This window comes from Anser anser (genome assembly GCF_964211835.1).
Source record: "Anser anser genome assembly, chromosome: 1".
Taxonomy (NCBI): Eukaryota; Metazoa; Chordata; class Aves; order Anseriformes; family Anatidae; genus Anser; species Anser anser.
Window position 1 is genome coordinate 1,803,826 of NC_139720.1, and position 25,416 is coordinate 1,829,241.

General features: G+C 48.2%; 1 protein-coding gene across 3 annotated transcripts in view; it reads right to left on the reverse strand.

Annotated features, from left to right (window-relative positions):
* The window catches only part of NET1 (neuroepithelial cell transforming 1), a 50,306-nt gene that overhangs the window by 19,979 nt on the left and 4,911 nt on the right, over positions 1-25,416 (reverse strand). For 2 of the 3 annotated variants that reach the window (XM_083826678.1, XM_083826679.1), the window contains exon 2: positions 3,756-3,822. In XM_083826678.1, coding sequence (XP_083682804.1) covers positions 3,756-3,822 — 67 coding nt within the window. Of the gene's footprint in view, positions 1-3,755; positions 3,823-16,080; positions 16,185-25,416 lie in introns of those variants that run through there. The other variant, XM_083826680.1, reaches the window with a different exon arrangement.

Consider the following 25,416-nt stretch of genomic DNA (forward strand, 5'->3'; position numbering starts at 1 on the left):
GCAACAGGCTCAAAGAATACATGTGTTTGTGGAGGAAAGATGAGGCTTTTGGCAGGGCAGCTCTCAGCTATTTTCCTTTCCGAAGAAGAGCAAAAGTCAGTGGAACAATGATCGGCACGGAGCTTCCTGATACCTCCCACTATTTCTGTGCTATCTGGGCTTCTACGTTATTTTTGCATTACCCAGATAATGGAAAACTAAGCATGGGCTCATCCTGTTGGACAGTACCAGCCTGGAAAAAAACACGGGTCACGAGCATAAATTGGTCACCCATGAAACAAGCACTCGATTTTCGTCCTGTGCCTGACCCTTGCTGTTCAAAACTAAGGAAGGAGCAGAGTCCATCTTCTTCCACTTCACTAAGAACAGAGGAAAAAGAAAACAAACTATTTTGTGTTTTTATATTGGCCTGCACGTTGTTCGCTTGTTTAACAGACTAACCACTGAACCATTCCCATTGAAATGGGAAGAACCACCTCTCTGCAGCTGCAGAGGGAACTACTAACGCAAGCCTATTCTGAAAACTGAAAAAAAATTCTTTTTTTTGTGCTCTGCTAGCCCAGCAGCTTGACTTTCTGTCAGAAGCAATTCCTGTTTTCTTAGAATTTATTAATCTATTCATATAACTTGAAAGTTTCAGCTTTAGTAGAGGTTTGTCATCATTGTAAGTGTGTTTAAAATGTTTGAATACAAGCATTCAAATTATTTTTAAGCGCTGACCAGCCGAGTTTACATAGCTCCTTTGAAAGTCTGATGCTGTTGAGGGGATGTCCAGCCTCCCTGGAGGGCTTCAGAAACCTGTTCTCTTGTTTGCTCGTCCTTTCATATCGAGCATTTTTAGGCTCCAAGGAGTCTTCTCACCCGTCCACGTTATGCTAACTCCACCATTTAACTATTAAATTAACACGTGTAATGCTGAGATACAGAAGCTCACTCACTAATTTCTTTTATTTTGTGTTTTTGTGATTTTTTTTCCTAACCGATCAAACGAGCTAAAAGAAGTGGATTCAATTTCAAAGTCCTCTGATAACTTCAAGCAGCGTTTCTGGTTCATACCTGAGAAGACAGGACAGTGCCCCTGTCATGTCACTGAGTCCCTTTGCTAACTACCGAGGAAAAAAACTCGCACGTTAGGCATTCTGTCTGACCAAATTTTAGCACTGTCACTGCATTAATGGCCCAGCACACTCCCCGCTTTTTGAACAGACCTTTGGCAGGCTTGAGAACATATGCAAACGCAGACATTTGTTTTTCAGGCTTAGTAAAACATTCAGAGTTGGTTATTTACCAAACCCTACAATAAAAGACTGCTGTAACCACACCTTTTTGGTCTGCAGATTATTTTTCCCATATGTAAGGCGAGGATATTAGCATCTATTTAACAGAAGGGAGCTTGCAATAAAGACAAAGACACCACGCCTTTCTGGTCGGAATATTATTCGTTCCTTATGCAGGCAAGGATATTAACATCTTTACCATAAAGCTCCAGACCAAAGCCCAGACACGAAAGGGAGGCCAAAGTTTTGTTTTTAAACTGGCTAGACTTATGCAATAAGTATTGCATTGGCTGGACCCCATTTCCTTTGCCCAATATAGTTTCATACAAGAACGTAGACGTTTGAGTACAGAGCCAGCTGTATCATTCCTGCGTGGTGCCAGAACAGAAACAGATTCCAGGAAAACTGCCTCTTCAGACTGCTCAGACCTGGGCGTTTAAAGCCACACGATAGAAAAGAAAGCGCTACGGTGCCGTTCGCTCGCGTTTTTGAGACGGTCACAATCAGCGATGTGGCACGTTAACCTCCTCACGAAACTCCAGTCATGTGGAAAAAGTTACTTCTAGGAAAGTTATTAAACTGTAAAAACCGTGAGACCTGATTTTAAGCTCTCAAAGAGGTATTGTAAAGGAGAAGCATAAAAAATGCTAAGCAGGAGGGGGAATCTAAATATTTTGTGACTTACTTTAGGAGACCTAAACAACGCCATGAATGTGGATGTTAATTACATTTCAAGGGCTCCGATTAAAGCTCCAGGAGCTTGGATTTCAGTTTGCAAGCAGTTCCCGTCAGCTAGTTTTCCTTACGCATATTAAGGGCTTTTGCATGAAAGCAGGAAATTTTTTTTGGTTAGGAGTCAGTCTGGTTTTTTTTGCCGCTTCTTGCTCACCTGAAGTCATAAAGCACCAAAACAGCATCACAACTGTTAAATCAACAACGATCAAGCGCCTGTTTCTCATAAACACATCCTTCTTAACGGAGAGGAAGAAAGGAAAGCGACCAGGAGTAACCTTGCTCCCAGTCAGAAGCCATCCTGAGGATGTTTGAACCCAAACTGTGCTCGTCTTTTCTTAGGACTGTGCACAGAACGGGCACCGGTCCTCTTTAAACCAACCCAAAAGGATATTTGCCCCGTTACCCACTATCCCTGAGACTCAGGCCAGGGCTTACAGGCTTTGGGCTGAAAAGCTGCACAAACTACGGCACGAAGAGCTGCTGTTTGTGACTGGCACATGAGTAGTTGGTTATCAGGGGGAAAAAAAGCCTCTTGTGCAACGCACATGGGAGAAATAACACCAGGAAAGGTACACTTCTGGCTTGCCCACGGGCTGCTGCCGAAATACAGCGCTTTGGCCATAGATGGCTTTGCTGATAGAGCACAGAGTTTTCAAGTTTTAAATAATATGATTTCTAGGGCTTTGTAATATTCGAACGTGTAAGTCCAATGTAGCTGTAGTCACCAGATGAAAGTTTCTAAAATTAGGCAAAACACATCTACAAGCGCTTACGGTTTTGTTTTATCCACTCCCACACCGGACCGGTGTTCGTGCAGCCTCAAATCTGCACATGGCTGCCCTTCGAGGCACAGGCAGCAAAGAGCCTGTCCCAATGCACGCTCTCACAAGAAGCTCCAGCTGATTTTAGACGGGATTTCCTTCATAAAAGGTGCTCCTGTCCTTTTCCCCACCCCCAGACGTTCTCACGCCCTTCCTCGTGCCGGTGCTGGCATCCATACAGCTCGTGCGGTCAGCCGGCTCAGCTCATCCCAAACACTTTGTTTTCCTTTTGGTAAAGCAAGTTTTTCAGCCACATCAGTCTCGCTGGCTGATGATGGGATCACCGCTTCCAAGGGCAGCGGGGTCAGGTCAGCTTAGGCTGCTCATGAAAATGAGCTTTAAGATAGGCCAACATTTATACACCCAGCACCTCCTTCAGCTGAGTAATCACCTCCAAATCCTCAGAAGACAGACTTCGTGATGAAGCATTTAAGAACAGAAATCCAGCGAAGGTTCTCTACCAGCACCAGAGGCTGGAGCAAGATGTGAACCACCTCCCTTGTTGATGCCTGTTACGGGATGGAGAGAAGAGTCCAAGGCTTTCAGCACTAAGGCCACACATATGTTCTGGGTAGTCTCTATACCAATAAAATACAGATTGCTGTATTTAAGGAAAAAAAAGGGTTTCCATTTATACCACGCTTTACATCTCGCTATTGCAGTGCCAGCTTAGTTAGCAGGACTGCTGCAACACATCAGAAAGTAAGAGGTCTATGAAGAAATCACAGCATCCAGGATATCCTGTCTTCTCTTAATCCCTGCGTGCAAAAAGTACCCTCCAGGTACAGCCTCAGTGGCTTAGGAAGTATCTGCCTAGCCAGGCAGCGAGAGGAATGGGCTGATTTTCCTACCCCTCCAAGCAGTGGGACCTCCACGTTCCTATTCCTGCTTTTGTCACAAGCACCACCAGGGGTTTACTCACCAGGGTGAAGTCCCAGTGTGGTCCTGGAGTCAGAAACGTGAAAGAGCTGCCTCGTCTCAGAGGATACCTGCGGGTAGAAAAAAGGATTAAGGTAAATGACGTATAGGGTGCTGTATTAATTGATAACCTACACCTGTTCTCCACAGCTTCAATGGTATCGTAGGCCTTCAGCTCCTAGCCCAGAAGTCTTGAAGACAATGATGTAGCAGTATTTGGGAAGGAGAGACCAAAGGGTTGCCAGTATTCCCTGGGACGATTGCAGGTGGTAGACCAAAAATCCCATTTTATTACAGTAAAGCAGCACTGTGCAACAAAGGCAGGCAGAACCCTCCCCGCTGGGCCCTACAGGCTGGTCAGGAAGAATCTCTCTCTTCGACCACAAATCTGCCAATTATTTTAAATCTGACCAAGAGGAAGGATAAAAAATAATAATAATAATAAAAACGAATCGTATCGTGACCTCATCTTCCAAGGTTAATGAAGCTGAAATGAAAGGAAGCAACAAACTGCACCTTCGACAATGCAGCCTTGTAGTTTCCCATAAAATCACAAGCAGGAATTGAGTTGTGGTCTTTCATTAAGTCCCTCTCGATCCAAGAAAGTCAAACCACCAGAAAGTAATACATACAATAGAGCGTTTGTATAATCCTTGCTCTTTGAACAATGGTAAACGAATTGCCTTATGCAAGTCATTTATTGTGCTAGCACGGAGTTAAGCAAACAAGTTACGTTCCAGCTTTCACTGTCTGGTGGACTTAAGGTATGTTTCCAGCAACAATTTTTTAAAGCTTATTCTGGCCCTAGCGTGGAGAAACATTTTTGTCTGTCATTGGGTTTCTGCATGTAGAATTTTAGTCCCAAATGGGCCACAGGGTTTTTTTTTCAAAGGCAGCCAGCTGCATCACCAAACTGGGGGGAAGATTTCCCCTCTGCTGTCAAAAAATCAGACAGAAAAGGCATCTCCCCGCCAGCTGCACCTTTCTTCTTTGTTCAGAGATCCCCCAGGATTTTCAAAAACCTGGAAATAATATAGGAATGCAAATCCTTCCGAGTTTCAGAGGACTTACACACCAGCATTGCTGGAAATTCATCTCACGGAGTATTAGTAGCGCTTCACGTCAGCAACTTTCCGTATCAGGAGAGAAAAAGCATTTGTCTGTAAAAGGTTTGTGCAGGGTGCGGTGTTCCGGATTGGTATTTGGAAAAAATAAGTCAACCACCCAGAAAATACTTTTGCGCTCCTACCAGCCAATGCAGAGCACCAAGATAAATGTTTCGTGAAGTACATCTTACTCCAAGAAAGACGTGAAAGAGTACAGGATGCTTTTGGTGACGAGGCAAATATTTTATGCAGCAGCTGTACGCTATGGACGTTACACGGGTGAGATTTTTAGCACTTTCCCCCCCCCAGAAGCGAGTTTCCGTGCTGACCCTTTGCTTAGGATACTCCTGTTAATCCAAGCGACGCCGTATGGTACTTTCTGAGAAGGCATCTAACCAAGTGGTGAACGCCCGAGCTGGTTCTGTGCTCCTGCCCCCGGGAAGGCAGCACATTTAGTTTCTTGAGACGACCCCAAACCTCTATCAGGCACCTGGAACCACGATGATGAAACCTCTACGTGCAAGAAGGGCCTCCTCCTCTCTTCCCTCCCTGTTTGGGGTGAAGGAACGGGGCTGCTGGCCCTAACAGGCTGGAGCAGAGGTCAGCAGACAATGCTGTACTTTGATCCGGACGGGGAGTGAGAGCTGTGGGGCTGCCTGAGGAGGTGGCGTGGAACAGGAGCGACAAACACGTCCCCGCGGCTTCTGGGGAGGCCGATGTCCCCTCGGGACCTGCTGAGGGAGCATTTCGCCCGTGCCAAGGGTTCGTGCGAGGCAGCGGCAACGTGAGAGGTGAAAATGCTAAGTGAGCAGCAGCTACAGTGGAAAATCTGGAAGCTGGAACATTCAGAGTGGTTAGAATACTAAATATGCCACAAATATCTAAATATATAGATACATAAAATACCTGAAATATATAAAAAAATAAGCTGTTTCAAAACGCCACATGCACGAATTACAATTTACATAAACCCAGAGGAAAATATTCCTCAGACCGCACCGCTTTCGGTACCTTCGGATCAGCCAAAACCTTTTAACATAATCGCTTTGTCTGTGAGAGCGCTCCAGAAAGGAAAGTGGCATTTCCAAGAGCTGCATACTAGGACGCCGGATGGAGAAGAATCCTCTAGAAGGGAACATTCTTTGGGATTTATAAGAGTACATACCGCTCGGGAAGAAAAAAACCTGGGAAGGAGCACTGGATTTCTTTGAAATTTAAACTAGAGTTTAAAAGCGAGTTTTTCTCTCACGAGAAAGAAAAATCCTCACTGTTTAATCCCAACCTGCTGAGCTGCCCAGACCAAAATTTATGAGTTTGATTAAACCTTCCTCAGCTGCAGCTAGAAAAGCGGAGAGCTAATTAATGGTCCGCAAACCATGCCCTGCGCGGCCAGACAGAGCCACCAGGCTCAGTCGAAGGCGGCAGCTTTCTAGCTGGGAAGCAGGAGCACGATTTTATTCCATGGATCTCGATCTCCGGCAGCAGAGGTAGCCAAATGGTGGCCTGGAAGCCACGCGAGGCTTCAGGCCGTCATCCCAGTAGGGATGGGGGCTGCTGCTGCTGCCCTGCGGGTGACAGAGGGGCCGCCGGCGCGGAGCTGCCGCTGGGGACAAGTGGGACAGTTTGGCCCGTCCGTGTCCCTGCATTCAATTTCCAACCCGAAGGGATTTTACGGGGTTTAATCAAGTACGCCTTTTCAAGAAAGCTCAGATTTAAAGGTATTCTGTACAATCATCGTGTCCTCGTGGGTTTAACGATCGCTACAGATTTCCAGTTACTGTCCAACACATCTCATTTCAATTAGAGAGCTGTTAAATAGGATTTTAATCCGAAGCAGTGTTTTGTTTTGGCCTGCACGTTATAAGGCAGCGTGCCTCACCGGGCTGCCTATCTACGCAGCATTTCGTTTCCCCCCTCTGCTCGAGCTGGGGTAGGAATCACCAGGCTGACTGTGCGAGATGCACCCTGGCCTCCCCACTGCCCTTGGATCAGGATTTTCTCAGGGTCTCTTGGGAATCCGCCTGACAGCACCTTCCAAAAGCCAGCCTGCGGGGACGATCAGCCGGGTGTTAACATCTCCAACGTCCACTAAGAGGACTCAATCAAGAGAAGGGGGCAAAGTGGAAATCAGAAACTGCTTCTTCCCATGTGCTGCCAACACCTCTGATGGTGTGGGGGCAGGAATTCCCTCATTTGTTGGTATCACAGCCACTTCCCCACTATCTTTTGTTGATAGGAACCTTTTGTGGTGCTAAGAGCCCTTACTGAATCCCCTTCCTTGGCAAGTCTTTGGCCAAACAGGGAGCTGCCATCTGCCAAGAACTGTCCAGAGTGGCATGCGGAGAGACATCGAGGGTGGCAGACCTTGTGTGAAGCGGGGAAGAGACATTTAGGAACAAAGTCCTTTAGGAAAGTGGCCTCCAAAGCCACATCACACATCATCACGGCATCCCCTCCCCAGTCACTGCTTGCTATCCAAGCCTCGATGAGGTACCCACTGGAGCAGAGACGATTGCGCTGACCGCTGGCAGAAAATTGCTCCATTTTGTCCTCCGGATCTGCCCGGAGCTTATTGCTACGGCCCGCAAAGCTCTCCAGGAGCGCAGAGCCAACCGTAGCCCGCGTGTACGATGTGCAAACGGATGACTCGCGCCTGCAGCGCTCAGCCGGGCATCCCTCGCAAGGTCTCTCAACAACGCGAGGATGATTCTGGTCAGAGAAAGGTTGGTGATGACCGCAGGAGAGGGCCTGGAAGTTTCACCTAGCGCATCGCACTACGCAACGTGAAAAGAAGCAGGGCTGCGTGACGGAGCTCCGTGCTGTTGGGCATTGCTCAAAACACTGCGTGATTAATTGGAAGAAGCGCAGAGTGGCCGGGATGTAATGTTTTAGCTCCTGAAGACAGCAGAATAAAGCGCTGCGCCGGTGCCAACACTTGGATGTAGTTAATTGCTGTGTTTACAGCAAAGCTGTTGCAACAGCCCTGTTGCAGGGACATCCACAGAAATTCCTGCTGTGTCACCCAAACGAAGCCTGAAGTCGGGCTCTGTCATTTCCTGGGTTTCTTAAAAAAAAAAAGATTCTTCTTGATAGACCATCTCCAGAGTCATTTTCTTGTTTATGACAGGAAGAGCAGAGAGACAAGGAAAAAGGCTGGGTCCTTATCTCACCAGGACTCAGGCAAGCAGAAAGAGTTAATTGTAGCTAGCTAACGCCTTTCAGCGACGAAGAACTTCGGGGCTACGAAGAAGATTGCGCGAACAGCCGAAAATAATTTTCTAGATGTAAAACATTGCAGCAACACGTTGGCAAAGAAAACCTCTCCGGGCCAAAAGCAGGGGAGGGGCAAGAGCATTGAGACTGTACAGAAAGAACAAACAATTCTGTTTTGGTACCCTCTGTTTGCTTTGAGAAATGAATGTTCCAGGCTGCTTACCAGCAAGCGATGATACTGCCGCCGTGCCAAGAGTAAATCTTTCCACAGCCTGCTAAAATCAAGACTGCCATGTTGGTGGTCCATAAAGAGGTTATGAAATATTTCTAAACTGAAAAAAAAAAGAGCGTGTGTAATTTATAATATTCTCAAGCTGGCCTGCAAACAGATTTAGGAAACCAGCTTCTTGCTGGAAACTCCGGAGCCCCAAACCTGTTCGGCGACATAGCAGGGAAGGAGATGAGGCCCCAATAATCTTAATAGAGGAAGTTTGGGTGATTTAGTAGATAACATTTTGATAAAGGCGAGCGGGCAGGCTTCCATTGTTTCACAGCGAAGCCAGGCTCAGGAAACAGTCATTGTTTGCCGCCTTCCTTGAATAAACACCGGGAGCCTCTCACTGGCACAGCCCCGCGTGGATGCAGCAGCAAGGGCAGCAGGCACGCAGCTGAATTTGTCCGCAGAACTTCATTTCGTGGTTGCTGGTTCCCTTCAGAGCTTCATCTTGCTTCAAGTTCGGAAGGGAGAGGTAAACAGCAGTGAGAAAAACACCTAGTCTTAAATCACTTTATCAAAAAGCCAACGTTTCCGTCAAACAGTTTACACCGTGTGGCTTCTTGGACGTCTTTTTATTGTTTGCCTTATGCAGAAACAGGTTTTCTTGTTTTGACTTTTGCTTAAGTTTTTGAGGAAGAATAAATGAGGTTTTAGGGGTAAACAAGAAAAGACAAAAGACATCCACCCAGGGCACGCTGGAATGGATGCCCATTAGTCAGAGCAGAGGACAAAGCACAGAAGAGCCTCACTCATCAGGTTAGGGCGACTTCCCATTAGTGCTATTTGAGACGTTTCTCTGCCTTGTTACTGTAAATCCGCACAGCCTAGTCAGCATCATTCGACAGCCTGCGCTCTTTTTCGACTTATTTTTGATGACTTATCCAGGAAACTGCAGAAACGCTTTGATCTGGCAGTTCTCTTCACTTTCTGAAGTTCCAAAATACATTCTTCAGACTGGGCAGCAGTTGTGTTTCCTTCCCCTCTGACTTCCAACTCCCCCTTTTTTTTTTTTTGCTGTGTTTTCAGTGCAAGCTGTTCTTAAATATAAACCACTTGTGCCAGTTAAGTACTAAGATGGTGAACGCTGCAGCACCAGGTTAAAAGCCTCTTTCCAAACAAGCCAGCCCCGCTGCTGAACCCCATTTTGAACGACAAGAACAGAAAGCTCCACAAAGAGCCTTTTGAATGTTAATGTAAAGCTTTTCTGTAGGGGGAAAAAAAAAAAAAGCCTCAGGATTTCCAACTTAATATAGTTAATATTTCCACTTCAACAATATCCAGAGGCCTTGGCCAGCACGAGAGGCCTCCCAAGCACTGTGCAAACAAACGCTGAGTAAGGGCGCTTACAGCACTGCTTGTCACGGTTCCTTATCTTGAAAAGCTCCAGGGTGAAAGCCTTACTTGGAGAAAAACCTATTGAGAGACATTTTAAATGTCTAAAAGCCGGGCAGAAGAACTCCCTACTTCAATGGCCGCGAGGAAAATGGTGCCGACGAACTCCGCGTGGAGTTCAAGTTTGCGGCCTGCCCCTCCGTCGTTAACGCTGCCTCGTCAGTGCTCCCGCTGCCAGCGGCGCGCAAAGGGAAGCGGGGTATGCGCAGCCCCAATTACACGGGGAGCAAAAGGACGACGACGGGCTCGCTCTCTGGAAATGTGCTTTCAGTAAGCTGCAATAAACTTGCTGGCAGCAGCAGTGTCGCGCTTCGCAACACCGGTGCAATTAGTAACTCTAGCAGCTCTCAGACACGCAGGGCCGGCAGCGAGCGCGGCAGCGGTCGGAGCCCCTTCGAGCCATCTTGGACGGGACCGAGCCCCGCTACTGCTCAGCTGAGAACTCCTTGTACTTTGTCAGACGCTCTGGAATAGCTATCATTTCGTTCTTTTATGCTGGAACAGCCCCTAAAGGAAGCGCCTCCAGACACACTCCGGGCAGGTTCGAGCTATACAAAGAACATTTAATTCGTAAGTGGTTTTATGAAGTTCAGCGCAGACTGCGGGGGAAGCCTGGTTTTCCATTTTGGAAGCGTTTGCTCCTCGCAGCTCGCAGTGGATTACTGCAGCTATTTGTCTGAAGAAGCAATCAACGGCAGCGCTGAACGCGAGCAGATAAGCGCCGAGATTACCCGGGCGCTGATATCCTGAAATAATCACACGTCTGACCTCCGCCGAGCTGCACAATCACAGGCTGTCCGCAGCCAACGCAGCAGAGCCTGGTTTCATCTGAGGAGCGGAGTGCTATCTTTTCACCACAGACTTCCCTTATGACCCAAGCATCTTCCTTCCAGCCTGCCTCCAGACTTCCCGCCCCAGCCGCGTGTCTGCTCCCCGTCAAAGCCCGCAAACGCCAAGCTCCCAGCGCTGTCGCTACGGCTGGCGGCCCGACTTTTCTGCGGGAGAAGGAAAACTGGACCTGGCAGCACACGGCCAGGTCTCCTCTCCCCCCGAAGTCCCACCCCAACCATTTTCCAGCTGCTGAGATCACTTCGACGCTCATGCGCAGCACGTGGGGGCATTTGCAAAGACCCCTCTGGTGGGATTGACGCGCTGCAGCGCACCATCAGCGGGGCACCGAAATGGAAATGCTTCACAATAAGCCTTTTGTGATGATTATTTGTCAGAGCGCTGTTGCAACGCTCGAGTTTACAAGGTGACCGTGCAAACATTTGCGTTGGCCCAGCGGAGATAGCAATCACGAGCCTGGCGAGGAAAACCTTTGGTCCGCTTTGCGAGCTGGCGCGCTGAGACAACGCTCTGCGCCTGTTCAAGCCACCTGCAGCCACGGCCTAAGGTCACCCCTAAAGGCGCACACAAAAGCGGCGAGGAGCTGATGGCAACACCCCACAAGAGCCCACGCTGCCACAACTAAGCTGAGAGCACAGGAGCAGCGTGGCATGGCTCTTAAAAGGCACGGGAGGGAGCTGGCAGCTCTGCAGCCCTCAGCACCGACACCTTCCCGGCCTCAGAGCGTGGGCAAGAGCAGCTTCTCCTCCACGTGGCACGCGGGGACAGAGCCGCACAAAGAGCTCTGGCTCTGCACGCAGGTGTTCTCGCTTGCAAGCACGTCAGAGGGGATTAAAGCAAGAACCTGTCATTAGAAAGAGAAAACTTGCATTCCTCTTCATGAAGGCCGAAGGAGGGCTCCCGACAGAACAAACGCCTCCCGCTGCATGATGAAGCACACGCTGCGTGAAGTCCGTCTGCCCGCATCACGGAGCTATTTGCGCTCTCCTTTCCAGAGCTATGATGTAAATGCTTAAGCAGGGGGGGGAGGACTTTAGGGAGAAGCAGTGCAGCTGCCGACAAAATATTTTGCTTGTCAGCAGCCATGCAAAGGGGCTCTGGCTGCTGCAGGGCTGTCTCCAGCAGAAGGGCAGATGGCGCAGCCGTCGCAGCCCCAGCTCGTGAGCTGCCAGGTTTCGTGCACCGGGCTCTTGTCAATCAGCCCTGCGGGCCGCGCGCGGCTTCTCGCACCGACGGCGGGCCGCAAGATAATCCTCGCAACCAAAAAGCAGCAACAGGAATATAAGCACGCCACCGCCGCATGCCGAACCTCGGCTCCCCTCTGCCTGCTGTGTGCGCGGCCAGGCTTCATCTCATCTGTCAGCCCCCGATGGGAGGTGGCCGCCCAGGCTCCCCTGTCACTCCCGCAGGGGCTGACACCTCCGGCCAGGCATTTTAAGCTGCCGTGGCCGTGCCCCGGGGGGCGCCTCTCCTTCTGCATGACTCCAGAAGAACCCTGGGTGAGGCTCAGATTTAAGCAACTGGCTTTTAGGTGACCGGAGTTAGGGGAAACGAAGCTCCCGTGCGGCGTTCAGGAGGCACCGGTCGGCCAAGTGTCTCGCTGGAGCTCAAACGTAGACTTCTCAGCGATTTTTCTCAGAGAAAAATCAAAAGTAGACTTCTCGGGACACATCGCCATGAAAAATCAAAGCGGACTTCTCAGTAGAGAGACGTAAACTTAATGTCACCAGGTGATACACCATGAGCACACAACTCAACACAAATAAACGTTTCCATGTCTGGAGCACGTTCAACGAGGAAAGGGAAAGGAAGCAAAACAATGACCCTGCTTACAGAAGAGCACCGTGTCATAAAGACTAGACCTGATAAGGACACTTTCGCCGTGTTTTCATGTACCAAAGTCAAGGCCGCCATCTCTGCACGCTTTAACGAACCGCAGACCTTTCCACGTTACCTCACCTGACGGTTAATCCTACAAAACCACGCTCCCGAGGGCTCCAAGTGAACTTTCAACTTTTCGAACGTTTCCAGGCAGGGAGCAAAAGGTTCCAAGTTCAGCTGAAAGTAGCTGCGCTTAAAATACAACTATTTCCACTTAATATCGCCCCCGGAGCCCCTTCCCCTCTGGTACCTATTTCGAACGCTCCCAGGGGACAGCGGTCGGGACAGAGGGCTAGCGGGTGCCCAGAAGCCATGGGAGCGAGCCGCGCCGCCCGGCAGCCGTGCCAGCCCAGGAGGACCTCGTCGCTTCAAATCCAGACGGCTATTTCGAGTTCTTGTGGGAACCAAGCTCGATCCAATAAATATTACAAGCCATCACAAGAGAACAGTCAGGAAAACATACATTTTAATGCTGACAGGCACAAACTTTTCTCTTAAAATAAAATAATAAAAAAAAAACCCTAAGCAGCTATACAAACAAACGTTTCTGCTGTATGTTTTTCGCTTTCCTGCGAACCGTGTCTTTGCAGCCCCTGGTGTGAGAGCAGTTCTGCCCGTTGTAGGGCCCAAGGGCTGGATCAGCAATTAACAGGGCGCAGCAAGTCACTGCACGGCCCCCACACATGGCTGCGCCCTGCAGAAACACGAGCTGGTCCCACTGGCGATTCAGGTGGGCTTGCGCTCAACGAAACACAATCATCTGCTTAAGCTGCACACGTGCACATAAAAAAGTTACTAAAACCCAGCTGAAATGGGGTTGCTTGCCCGTAGTAGGAGAGCTTTTTTGTTCTACAGGACTCTAGCACAGCTCGAGGCTCTCAGGAGAGCAGGGGATCCGTAAGAGCAGCGGTAGTGCCACGTGTGTGTTTGAAGGAAGCCTCCTACCCTTTGCTACAGCGCCCGCGCGGGGACTCACCAGCACAAGATGAACGTGTTCGTCATTATTTATGATTCACGAGAAAAGCAAACCGACTAAACCACAGGACTTGGCTTGAGCTAATCGAAGCCAGCACTTTTTGTCCTGCTCGGGGCAGTTCTGCAGAAGCGCTACAACACAGCTGGGGTGGGCACAGAGCGATGCGCACCCCCCTTTTTAGCCCATTTTGGAGCTGGTGTAAACAACTGGCCCACGACAATCCTTGCCAAGAGCTACCAGAGACACAAGGTGGAACTAGAAATAAAGTTTCCAAAGCCTTGGAAGAGATTTACAGGGGGGCCACTAAGCAGACAACCCCAAAACTGCTGGAGATCAGGGATGGTACGGGAAAAAGGAGCATCATAAACACAGTCCTGTTCCTGCTCTTCCCTTAGTGCCCAGAAACAGCACATTAGGTCAGAGGGACACTCGGTCTGAACCAGCTCTTATGTTCTTAAGAAAGTTCACCTCCTCCTCCTCATCTTTGGCCGGGCTATAAAAAGATGCCCCGCATTGCTCTGGAGGCTGAAGGCGATTAGCGCTGATCCCACGCAGGAGAAAAGACCCAGGGGAGGGAGAGATTGGGGCGGGCAGGGTAAGCCAGCAGCAGTCTAGGAACTGCTAGCCTAGTTCCTAGACTCAAAAAAAAAAAAACAAAAATTGGAGCTGTAGGAAAAACAGAAAAGGAGACAAGAGAGAAAATAATGGGAAAAGAGCAAGGAGTGAGGAGCTGGGCAGGAAATGGCTGCAGGGTGGAGCTGCGTAATGTAATGTCTACACAATTTAAGGGTAAGACTGTAAGAGAAACAGACCTCAGTGAGTGGGTGGCAAGGCAGCCCTGAGTGACTTCACATTTTAAATATTTAAACATTACAAGGGCTTGAAGGTGTACTTTGCTATTACAAAAGGGATTGTTTAATGCTTTTACTTTTTGAAGGGACAGTCCCTTTCATTCTTTTCTTACTAAATGTAAGGATAAGTAAACACATTTAGCGCCGATAGCCCAGGCAGCTCTGCAAGCCAGTAACAAATCGACCCGTGCCGAGTTGATATAGGCCAGCAACCACCCCGGGAGAATTTATTTTCACAAACAAGGCTCGCAGTGTTTTATTAAATTCATTTAAAGCACTTTACCTAGCGCACCCTCTGTGCTTAGGCAAGGCACTTGTCTCCTTTCAGGGAGACCACCTCTCTTCAAACTATTTTAACCTTTAACAACCTTTCCCCCCGGGGAATTTGGAGGCTGCAGCTTCACTTCTCACGCAGCATTTTGGGAGCTTCAGCAGTGGGGTACAGCCGAAATCGGTCCAAAAGGCTGGTGCCTGTGCCTGACCTAAGCCTCTAGCCCTACAGCTCCCACCATAAAACCACGGCGATGCTTCTCAGTCCTCCCTGGAGGTGTTGAGGAGCACATCTCACAATGCTTTGTACCCTGACCCTCTGCTCCCTCCCGCCACTGGGAAAGCACGAGGGGAGTATCAGCTCTGAAAAGACTCGGTTCCAGTCCTGGAAGGCAATTTCCAGTTGGAGATCCTTTCCTTTCTCCTCACCTGGCCAATTTAGCTCGGTTTGCGTATGCACGGCAGCAGAGATGGGGTTAGACCTGAGTGCTCGTGGTGGAAACGGCAGCCTCTGACTGATGCCGTTTGGGTATGTGGCCACGGGAGCTGCAGAGGCAGTGGCAGATAAGGAACAGAGTAATGACAGGCCTGCAAGGAGAGCAAGAGAGCTTGAAACTCAGACAAAACAACACAGCGAGGGATTAAGAAATCAGGGAAAATGCAGATACTGCAGTAGACAAGGAACCGCTGCCTCCAGGGATAATTTTATGGATGCTGGCAGGGAAAGGCCGCTGCTCGGCGGCCAAGGCAGACGCATGAGCTAGCATGATGAGAAGGGGGAGGAGAGCTCAGACACGAGTCTCTAATCTCTTTCCACGGGAGAAGTACAAATACACCTGAAGTCTGTCTTCAAGCCTTAAGCAGAGCAGGAATGAGGTTTTAATACAAGCATTGTAGCCGTTCCCAGTTATTACAACAAACAAACAAACCACCCACACACAAAATAAACCTCTCAGTGCAAGGGAAACAAACAGCACCTCACCAGAAAGAACAGCCAGTCTTTAGAGGAGAGAAAGTCTGCTAGACGCGACCACAGGAAACCCGTTATTAAAGCTCACTCGGCTCAAGCAGTGGTTATTCATGTTGTGGAGAACATTCTTGGACAGTTAGTACAAAGATTACCATGTCTCTCCTAAAGATTATCCTAAAGCAACTCTTTACACAAAGAGAGTTGAGATTGGTTCCAGAGCAACCCCAAATCCGCCCCCTTCCGTGTACGGATCAGTATTGCAACGGCCCCGCCACGTGTGCTCGATGCAAAGAGATGATCACGGGCAAATTAAATATCAAAAACCACCTGGGGGATGCTTTAGTCAGCTGAAATTGGAGGCAGCAACACCCCACGTTACGTTTTTAAACTGGGCTCAGTAAAGAGGGCCTGATGCACCGATAAGGACCGTTGCACCGACAGCACCGCGCATCTCAGCACTTCCCCTGCTACGGAGATCGCTTCTTCCCCACCTGTTGGTACGGCACAAGTTAAAACACCGACCCATCTGAGTGATAAAAAGCACCTCAGGGAAGGGGACGTGACACCGCCGGCAGCTGGCAGGCTTCTAGGCGGGCGAGCCAGAGGCCGGGCTGTGTTGTGGTTAGCAGACATCTCGCTGAAAGTCAGCACTTCTGCAGCAGCCTCCGTCTGTCGTTAACTGCTCCGAGTTTCGGGGCCAAGCCCTCTGTAAAACAGTTACAACAACATCAGCTGCTCAGACCCGCTGCGGAGCTTTCGGAAGATCGCCGTATGAAGTGCAAAGTCCCACAAAACTAACGCAAACAACAGTCGTGGAGGACTTTGAGTACGGGCCGCTAATTAGCGAACGCTTCACGGTGCTCTGGGTGATGTTTTCCAGCCAGTTTCAGGGACTCACGAACACAACTGCCGTGAAAAAACATAAACGTGGAAATTCAATCACTTCGGCTCGCTGGGAAACCTCGCAGCTAGAGGTTTAAACTGATACAGAAGCAGTTATAACAGAGTCTTAAGACCTTTCTTTATGCGTGTGTGGGTGGGAAATGAGCTTAACCCTATGCAACAGACTTCTGTGGTCTCTCTGATGCTGAGACTAACATATCCTGGGCTGTCAGCAACAAACCCGGAACCACCCAGGCAACTTCACAGAAGAGCTTTTAAGTGAAGAGACAGGTGATGAACGCTCCCAGCCCTGCTGTGTTCCTGCTCCAGACCACCCACGTGCCCAACTGGCTTCACGTGCTTTGGTTCCCCGCTCACTTTCCTCCCCCCCGAGTCATTTTAGAGCTCACCGAGCTCAAGTGGTTTAGGAAAAGGACACGGTCAGCAGACAGCATGTCATGAAAGATTATTAATTGTGCGGGGAATGGAAAAAGGACACTCATCGGTAGTAGTCAAGAAATTACTTCCCTTTATCCTGGGTAGGGAAGCACTAACCATTGGACTCAGTGAAGTTAAATTAATTCCAAATGTAGCCCAGCCGGTCAATTTATTGTAAATATTAAGCCCCAATTTAAACACTCGGGTTGTGCCTTGGGGTGAGAGTGAAGGGAGAAGATCTGTTTCCCAATCCAGAGGTGACACCTAGAGGAAGAGGATTTCATTGCGTGCTTGACAGTTCTTGAAGAGACTGAAAAAGGAGTAAGAAAGCTCTGCCTGAAGCAGCATTTGCAGCGGTTCTGGAGTCCCTGCTTTTATACTAGGACATTTCCTGTGTGTGCTCCAACACAGGAGGACAACAGAGCAAGAAGAAAGCTGCTGGTGGAGAAGAGAACGTACACTGCACAGCATCAGTGGGATGCAAATGGTGCTCAGCTGCCTCTGGGATGGCAGCCCAGGAGGGCTCAGGCCCCCCAGCAGCGGGTGAGCTAGTTTATTAGCTTATGCCCTTCCCAACAGACCTTGCCTCTGTTCCCCAGACTCAAACTCCACACTTTTTTTTTTAAATCTCTCTCCCCCCACTTTACACACCCTGAACTGCCTCAGCCACGGAGGTGGGGATAAAAAGACATCCAAGCACAGGCCAGCTCCAAAATAAGCCATGCGACTTCGCTGCCAGTCCCTGGAACGACTTGCTAAAACACGCAGGGAAACTTTAGCCAAGGTTGTTGTTCCTCCTCCACACGAGGCAGGGCCGCCCCAGATTTGCAATTCTAATCACGGTACTAGCTTCGAGCCTTTTTTGGTGTCTGTTTGCTACGGCTTCACCAAAACAAACATCGAGAATAAAGGTGAGCAGCAAAGCATCCAAATAGGGCAGGGATGAGGGTTGCAACACGAAGCCTGCAAGACCGTGGCTGCACAGACGTGCTTTACACCCCTGCTCGCGGGGGTAAATGCCTCTTTTGGAGAAGTTGTTGACAAGCACGGGGTCCTGCGCAAGGAACAAAAATCGTCTTGTCCACCTGGGACCCATCCAAGCATCTGACAGGCCTGAAATAATCTGTGCCTTTTCCCTCCCTGTTAAAAGGCTGCTGGGAGGGTGTCCGTCCCAGCCTTAATTTCTGGGAAGACTTCAAAGTAACCCTAAATGAAATTGCCTGAGGAGGGCAAGGCACCAGGAAGCCAAGGCCTGTGATCAAGCCTGCCTTCCTGACCATTTGCAGGTAAAGTTGAAGGTTTGGTCAGACAATTGCTCGCAATTATGTTAAACATTTAATAAGGTACTTCCCCTCTCACCAGGATGTGGTAACTGGGGGACCACCAGCCCCACGGCACCGCAGCGTTGAACAGATTTGCTGACAGCCTGCAATTCCTGGCGCACAGACACTGCAGAGCGCTTTACGCTTCTCACAGCAAAGGGAGGAGGTACGACTGAATCAACAAAGCTGCAAAGCTTAAATGGTTAGAAGTACAAGGTAAATGTTCAGGCAAGTCGATACAACGTGAAATTGTGGCCGCTTTCCAGGGACTGCTGAAATTTGCCCTGCTGAGTACAAAAGCCGGGAAGCAAAGAAGATGTGCAGCTAGGAGGACGAAGTTAAAGACCATTTAAAACGCTATTTGGAAGCAAGTCCCAAACCATCACCTGCTGTTTTCTCCAGCTCGCTGAGTATGCTAATGGTGCGTCAGGGTTTAGTTTGCAAGACCAATCTCATTCCTGAACTCACGCCTGCAGCCTTTGTGTTCAGGGCTTGCCAGGAGGTGACAAAGTCACACTCAAACTGCTGCCCACGCGTGGCTGCGAGGACCAGCACAAAGCGTCAACTTTCTTCTCCCACCACATTTACCAAAGGCTCGCTTCTCCATGGCTCTCCACTGCATGAAGGATTATTTCCTAATCCGCAGTATTTTACAACTCCGCTTTAGCATGGAGCTGCCTGTAGCTTGATGTAGCCGATGAAGTAATTCCTGCATTCACTTACATGTCAGGTTTTTAGAAGACCCTTCGATTACAGCAAAGGCACCAGCTTCGCCTTACGGACACTAAGTAAGGACCCACACTGTGTAAAATACAATATCTTCAGGAACAGCTCCACTGCAAACACGACTACCTGTTACTTGAGTGCAGAGTTTTGAAATTCAAATAAGGATTCAGCATATTCTGAATGCTTATTTCAGCTCTCAAAAAGCAGACAAGCATTACCAGTATAAAAGGAAGACAAGTGATGAAATTTCATCAGGATCCCCAGGAACTGTCCATATGAATTTTTAAGTACTGTCTAATCTTCATTCCACTGATTTATAATGGGGGGGAAAAAGGCTTTTTGATCCTCGCTAACTGCTTTACCTCAGCAGCAGCATCACCAGGAGTTTCCTCCTCATGAATTATTTTTTAGGGAAAGTTTCATGAAATGATTTTATTTCTCTCCCCCCGCTACTTCCCAGTCTGTTCATTTCTTGCTATCACATTCCTTTCTGGGAAGAGTTCTTCCTTCCACAAATTATTCTCAGGGCTGCCTTATCACTGCTTTCCTTTCTCAGGCATTTTGAAATTTTCCTTTAAGTTTCATTGCTGCAGGGGTTTGACATTCACCAGAAACCCCGTGTTTCCTGCTGTTTCTTCAGAGCAAGCACGCAGATGATAGCGGATTCAAAGCTGATGCAGAAACGAAAGCATAAAACATGCTGGCAGATCTGACAGGAAAGGAAGAGAAGGGAGGAAGGGGAAAAAATGAAGACAAGAAGCATCTTCAGCCAACTGATAACAGAGCTAGAAAACAAGCATTAATGGTAAGGATGAAGTTTTTCCAGTATCCAGAGAGGAAATCCTTGCGAGTCAGCCAAGATGCGAAGTTACTGTGACTTGCAAATGGACCGGCACTTGAAATGAATCCGTTGGACGAAGCACTCTAGGGTAAAATCCTGTAATAGGGTAAAATCCGGGAATTTACCAGGAATTTTGCCATCAGCTTCAGCGAGGTCGTATATTTATCTGCACACTGCTTTAAAAAAAAGCACTAAGATTTAAGAAGAAAAGCACTGCTGAAAAGCCCACTAAGTATTCCTAAAGTAGAGAAACCAAACAGCAAAGACAACTCCTGAGCACAATAAGGTCCAGAAGAAGTTGGCTGATTCCAGGTCCACCCCAGCTTTAAAACCTCAGCTGTCTTTCACCAGCTGGCCTAGTTCAGGTACTTTCAGAGGTTCCCGAGCTGTTTGCTTACTGCCACAAACAGCAACATCCTCTACAACCACCAAAAGACACCACTTCCATATAAAATATTTTTATATAAAATATCTACATTCATTGTTACATAAAAATATTAACACGCACACTTTAAAATCAGATAGCCCCAGCTGCCTTCCTCCAAGCCTCCAGCAAAGACGAGCCCCTATTTAGGAATCCCGCGTTTATAAAATTAAGTTAATGAGCAAGCACTAATTCAAACAATGATCGTCTTCCTACAGAAAGATTCACGGGCTGCAACCACTAAACATGCACACTAAAGCAGTCTAAACCACGTCTCCGTACTTCTGATGTCAATAATTATATTTCTCTTGTCTTATTGCAATAAAAGAAACTGCTCCTGTGAATGGGAACAGCTTGGCAGATTTATTACTTCTGAAAAGCCGAAGGGGACTTCAGCAAGTGTAGGACTTCTACATTGGCGCTTCTCAAAAACGGTCCAAGACGTTTGTTCACATCCTTCCACACATCTGTGGTTCTCAAAAATTCAGCGCTGAGGAAGAAGAAACATTTTAATACTAACGGGCAGGGTTTTACCACCCAGAAAATTGAAACCAGAAGTAATTAAGCAAAAGCTTTGTGTTATAACAGAAACCGGAAGCCTTGACATCTGCTGTGATGCCAAACTGAAGAGCAGCACTTGCTCAGTAGGAAAGGGAACGATACAAACCCCTGAAGGAGTGCACGGCCCTGACATTTGGAAGCTCGACCTGACAGCGGAAGCTGAAGATGTCCCATAAATTCTGTTAACGGGACAGCAGAGCTGTCTCCTCCTCTCAGACACATGAACGCCTCTTCTTCAGCCTGTACAAGCTTGCCTATCCACATGACAGGCAATTTCGTAGGTTAACAACAATCCTGCCCCTACGTGACATGCCCAGCACTGCATTAAACTCCCTCGCATCCCATTTCTGCGGAGAAGCAGAAGGGCTTCGAGGCTGACAGTTTTCCTCACCCCCCTCAGCAATTTGCTAAATATGCAGGGAGGGAGCACCACCTGTGGCAAGCGTTGATCCCTGCTGGTCCTACGGCAGGCTTGGAGATTTCACCAACAAGAACATGAGGTTTGCTGGCTGCCACGTGGAAATCTGCATGCCAGCATGTGAAAATGAATGCCAGGTGACTCGATAATCAGAAGCTTCATGGGTCCACCTGGGCAGGAAAGGATTTTGCAGGCAGTTTTTGCCTTTTCCGTTGCTACTTCGATTTAGAAAATGCTTTCTCAAGCCAAACCAACTTGCCAGTTCTTTTCAATCTGAGCTCTTGAACTCTGGAAACAAAACTGGAAGTTTAAACTTCCCAAGAGGGAAGGGCAAGCAATGGGAGCTGGTGGAATATTTGAAGCTCAGCGGTTTCAAGGCTTTTGTGTGAAGCTAGAGTAGTCAGGGAAGGAGCTACACCCTGAGTCTATGTTGGTTTTACATCTGCTTGGCACCACAGAAAGCACCAAAGCACCAGGATGTTGGTCTGAAGCGCTGGCTCCTCATTCTGGTTAGAGCTCAAGTTCTTACAATCCCTTCTCACCCACCGGAGATGCGAGTACAAGGCCTGCTACATTTCTGGAAGTGAGGAGATTACAAGTCAGGAGACGAGATGACTTCGGTATGACTTGGACCTCATGCTTGAACATGTCAAAATCTTCTTGTTCTTGCAAAAAAAAAAGTCTTTGGGGAAACAGATAAAGCCTTCCCCAACAGCTAAACTCTGCTCACTGTTTGGATATACCAGGCCTTTATCGCTGATTTAACACTTTCCCTGACTTTATGTAAAGTAAAGACCATCTTTATGTTGTCTCAGTCTCCTCTGATGCACCAGAGAGCCCACAGGATGCAGCCAAGACACACAGAGTCTCCTCCTCAACATAAGATAACTGAGGAAGATGCCTGCATTGCGTCTCATTTGTAAGAATTCAGTAAAATTATTCTCCTTGTTTGGAGTCCATCCTCCCCTGTCCAGATCAGCAGGACTGTAAGAATTAGTTTATTTTTCTCAGCCTGTCCCTGCAGAAGCAGCACTACTCGTTTCATAAAGCTCTTTACATTTTACTGAGACCAATTGTGCCACTGATTTTCATCTCTTCTTTCCAAAGCATATTTCAGATCAACCATCACAACCAGCAGCTGTTAAACGTGTGCAGTCTGCAGCGAGAAGGCACGAAGCAGACATTTTGTAGGCTCCACTGCATTGCTGCATGCAGTTGCAGAGAACGATGCCCCTGTTGTATTCCTATCCACACACAAAATTGGTGTGAAAGATTGTTAAAGTGCTCTTTCCAAAATGACAGACTGTGATACCAGGAAATGGATCCTTATCTCTGCTGCAAATGCATGTGATAAAGTGTTTCTTTTTTTTTTTTTCTTAAGAAAAACTGCACCTACATGTAAGAAAGAACCAGAAGAGTGAGGTCTTCTGTCCGTCCCACCAAACCATGCCACTGCTGTGGGCTCACACCAACCTTTGCCTACACTAAGGCTAGAAGAGATACGTAGAGTTAAGAACATCCCTTATGGTGGAAGAAGTACCTTCAGCACATGGAAGCATCATTTCACTGGGTGCCAAGGCACCGAAGGGATCATTATCATCAAGGGGCCACGTTGACAGGAGAGATGCTAGCCTTATCTTTTGACTCACAGGCCTGAAGCTGGCTGGGCTCGGCCAAAACGTTTCATCTTCCTCCACCGCGAGCTACTTATCTGATGGGTGCCTTCTGCAAGGCATCTGCGATGAGCTTGCCCTGAAAATATTAATTGCAGCACTAATAGCTAGGATTAAGCAAATGGATGCTGAGGATAATCATTTGTGAGTAAAGATAATTATTTGGTAAGTGCAGCATGACTTCTGTTTTACAAGACAATAACGAGTCAGGCTATCATCAGCACATAGTAATTAAGAGAATTAAGAGACTGGTGTTGCTCCCAATCAACGTTCACATAAAGGGAAGCTGAGTGCTGAAAGCTGCCCTCGGTTTTAATAACTGCCTGGTGGCATTTGCCACGGAGTTTGGGAAAGCAGCAGCGCCGCGTTTTAGAAAAAGCAAGTTTTAGGAAACTTCCTTCATTTCCAGCACCTCCAAGCACCCAGGCACTGAGCTGCACTGAGCACACCGTGGATAGCTCCACAGGTGCTATCAGCATTTCCCAGATATTTATGTAGAGGCCACTGAAAGTGCACAAAGGGTGAACTTCACCTTGTTTTACTCATTCTGCCCGCGCTTTAATATGTTTAACGCGTCCTACCAAAAGGGAACAATTCTCCAGATCTGTGACTAGTCAGGTGCGCTCACACCTTCTTTGTTCCTTGCAGGAAAACACCAGCTACAAGACAGTTCCCTCGCATCAGTAGGTGTTAGCAGGTGTCCAGTAGGGTCAGGCTTTCATTCCAGTTTGCTACAAGAACACTATAATGGATTTTAGTAAGTTTCCAGACACTCTGAGCACAGGGAAAGATGAAAATGACTATAAAAAGCTACTAGATATTTCACTAAAAAAAAAACAAACAGCTCATACATGAAGAAACCAGTTAGTAACTAAAATACACTATAAATGTGTATATAAATATACACACACACATATATAAATGCCTCTCAGTTTTTGAGGTACTTTCTTCCTAGCCCTCTTCCAGCTGTTGAAGTGTTGAAGTTCTTGCAAAAAGAAGAGCTGAAAAGAAAAACAAGCAAAGTACACACAAGCAAAACCTTAAGCCTTAAAAAAAAAACCCATCCTGGTTGGTTTTTTGTGTACTGCCGTCCAAGTACCAGCATTCTCTTAAAGCCACTTCAGGCTGAGGCCTGGACACGGTTCGGGTGTCTGTGCTCCCGCAGCGTTACCCGTCTCCCGTGAACTCTGCATTTCGGGCCCGTGGCAGCACAAGCGACTGAAGTGGATGCATATTTGCATACCGTGCCTTGAACGCGCTCAAACCCAGACACGGCCTGCTTTTGGAGTAAAACAGTGGTAACATGAGAGCCTCTAGACATTTTCTGAAAGCTGCGCTGTAGCTTCCAATTACGCTCAAGTGATGCATTTTAATAACTACCTTCTTCAGTGGAGCAAAAGTTTCCACTTGTGCTAACTTTGAAGTGATAATAGTAAGGAACAGTGTAGGTTTGCGCTCTTCATTATTGTTTTTACCAGTCCAAGAAAGTCTGATGGAATACAGGCTTTAATCACAACAGAGATCAAGAGCAAGCGAACACTCATTGCAGAAAAGCCATAATTAGGGAGAAGAAAGGAAAGAGGTATCGCCATCAAAACCACGTCGCCTTCCACGGAGCGTTAGGTCACAGGCCAACAAACGACTGCCTTGCAATGGGCTCTGTGCGCGCAGTGAGTAAATACAAGCCAAGCGAAGAGCTTGCAGTAAACCGTGCACAACAAGTGGGTGATCACAGAGGATTTAAAGAGCTTTTTTTAAATATGTAAACATCGTCGGGGAAGGACTCTCTTCAGCTGTCTCTAAACCCCATCCTTCTGTGTGGATAAGGAGATTCTTTGCTGCCACCTCTGCTGGGAAGCCTCCTCCTGACAAACCTCCCACGGGGGCTGCGGCGAAGGATCCTGCTCTGCACAGCACCTCTCCAGCGTGACCGCAGGCTGCCACCAAGAAAATCTGTCCTTTTCCCGGCCAGATCCCTGCAAATTGAATTCACCAACCCCACGACCACAGGGAAAAATGGTTTAGCCACTGACTGAATGCAAAGCTTTGCTTTTCCGGGTGCTGGTTCGATATAAAACTCAACCAGGCAGCTCACCCTGCAGCCACAGCGTGAGTGGGACCGCTGCAAGGAAAGCGGCAGGAATGGAGTTGGTCTGGGGAATCCAGGCCCCCTCCACCCCTCTGGCAGGAGTTCACAGCCAAGGCATCGATGGGAAAACACAGACTGATGCTGTCAGTCTCCTCCGGCACCTGCTGCTGCTCTGCCAAGCTCCTTTGTCAGCCTCCTCCGCTCATCTCGCTGGGCAGCAGCTGTTTGTCCTGGCTTTCTCCACCCAACACCATCCAGCCTGCTTCAGACCTCAAGGGCTTCACGTGACACCACCCGTGTCCACACAACCGAGCATCTTTGCCATCGTCCACACTAACGCGAGCCACATAAAAACATGTTTCTTTAATCCTTCCATCCCAAGTCAGCCAGTTAATTGAGATTAATCCCATTTGAATAACTACTGAGGACTGATGGGTGCGATTACAATGTTTACGAGTGCATGAATACCCGAGTCCTCCCTCCCCGCTGCAGATAGCTCGTCTCAA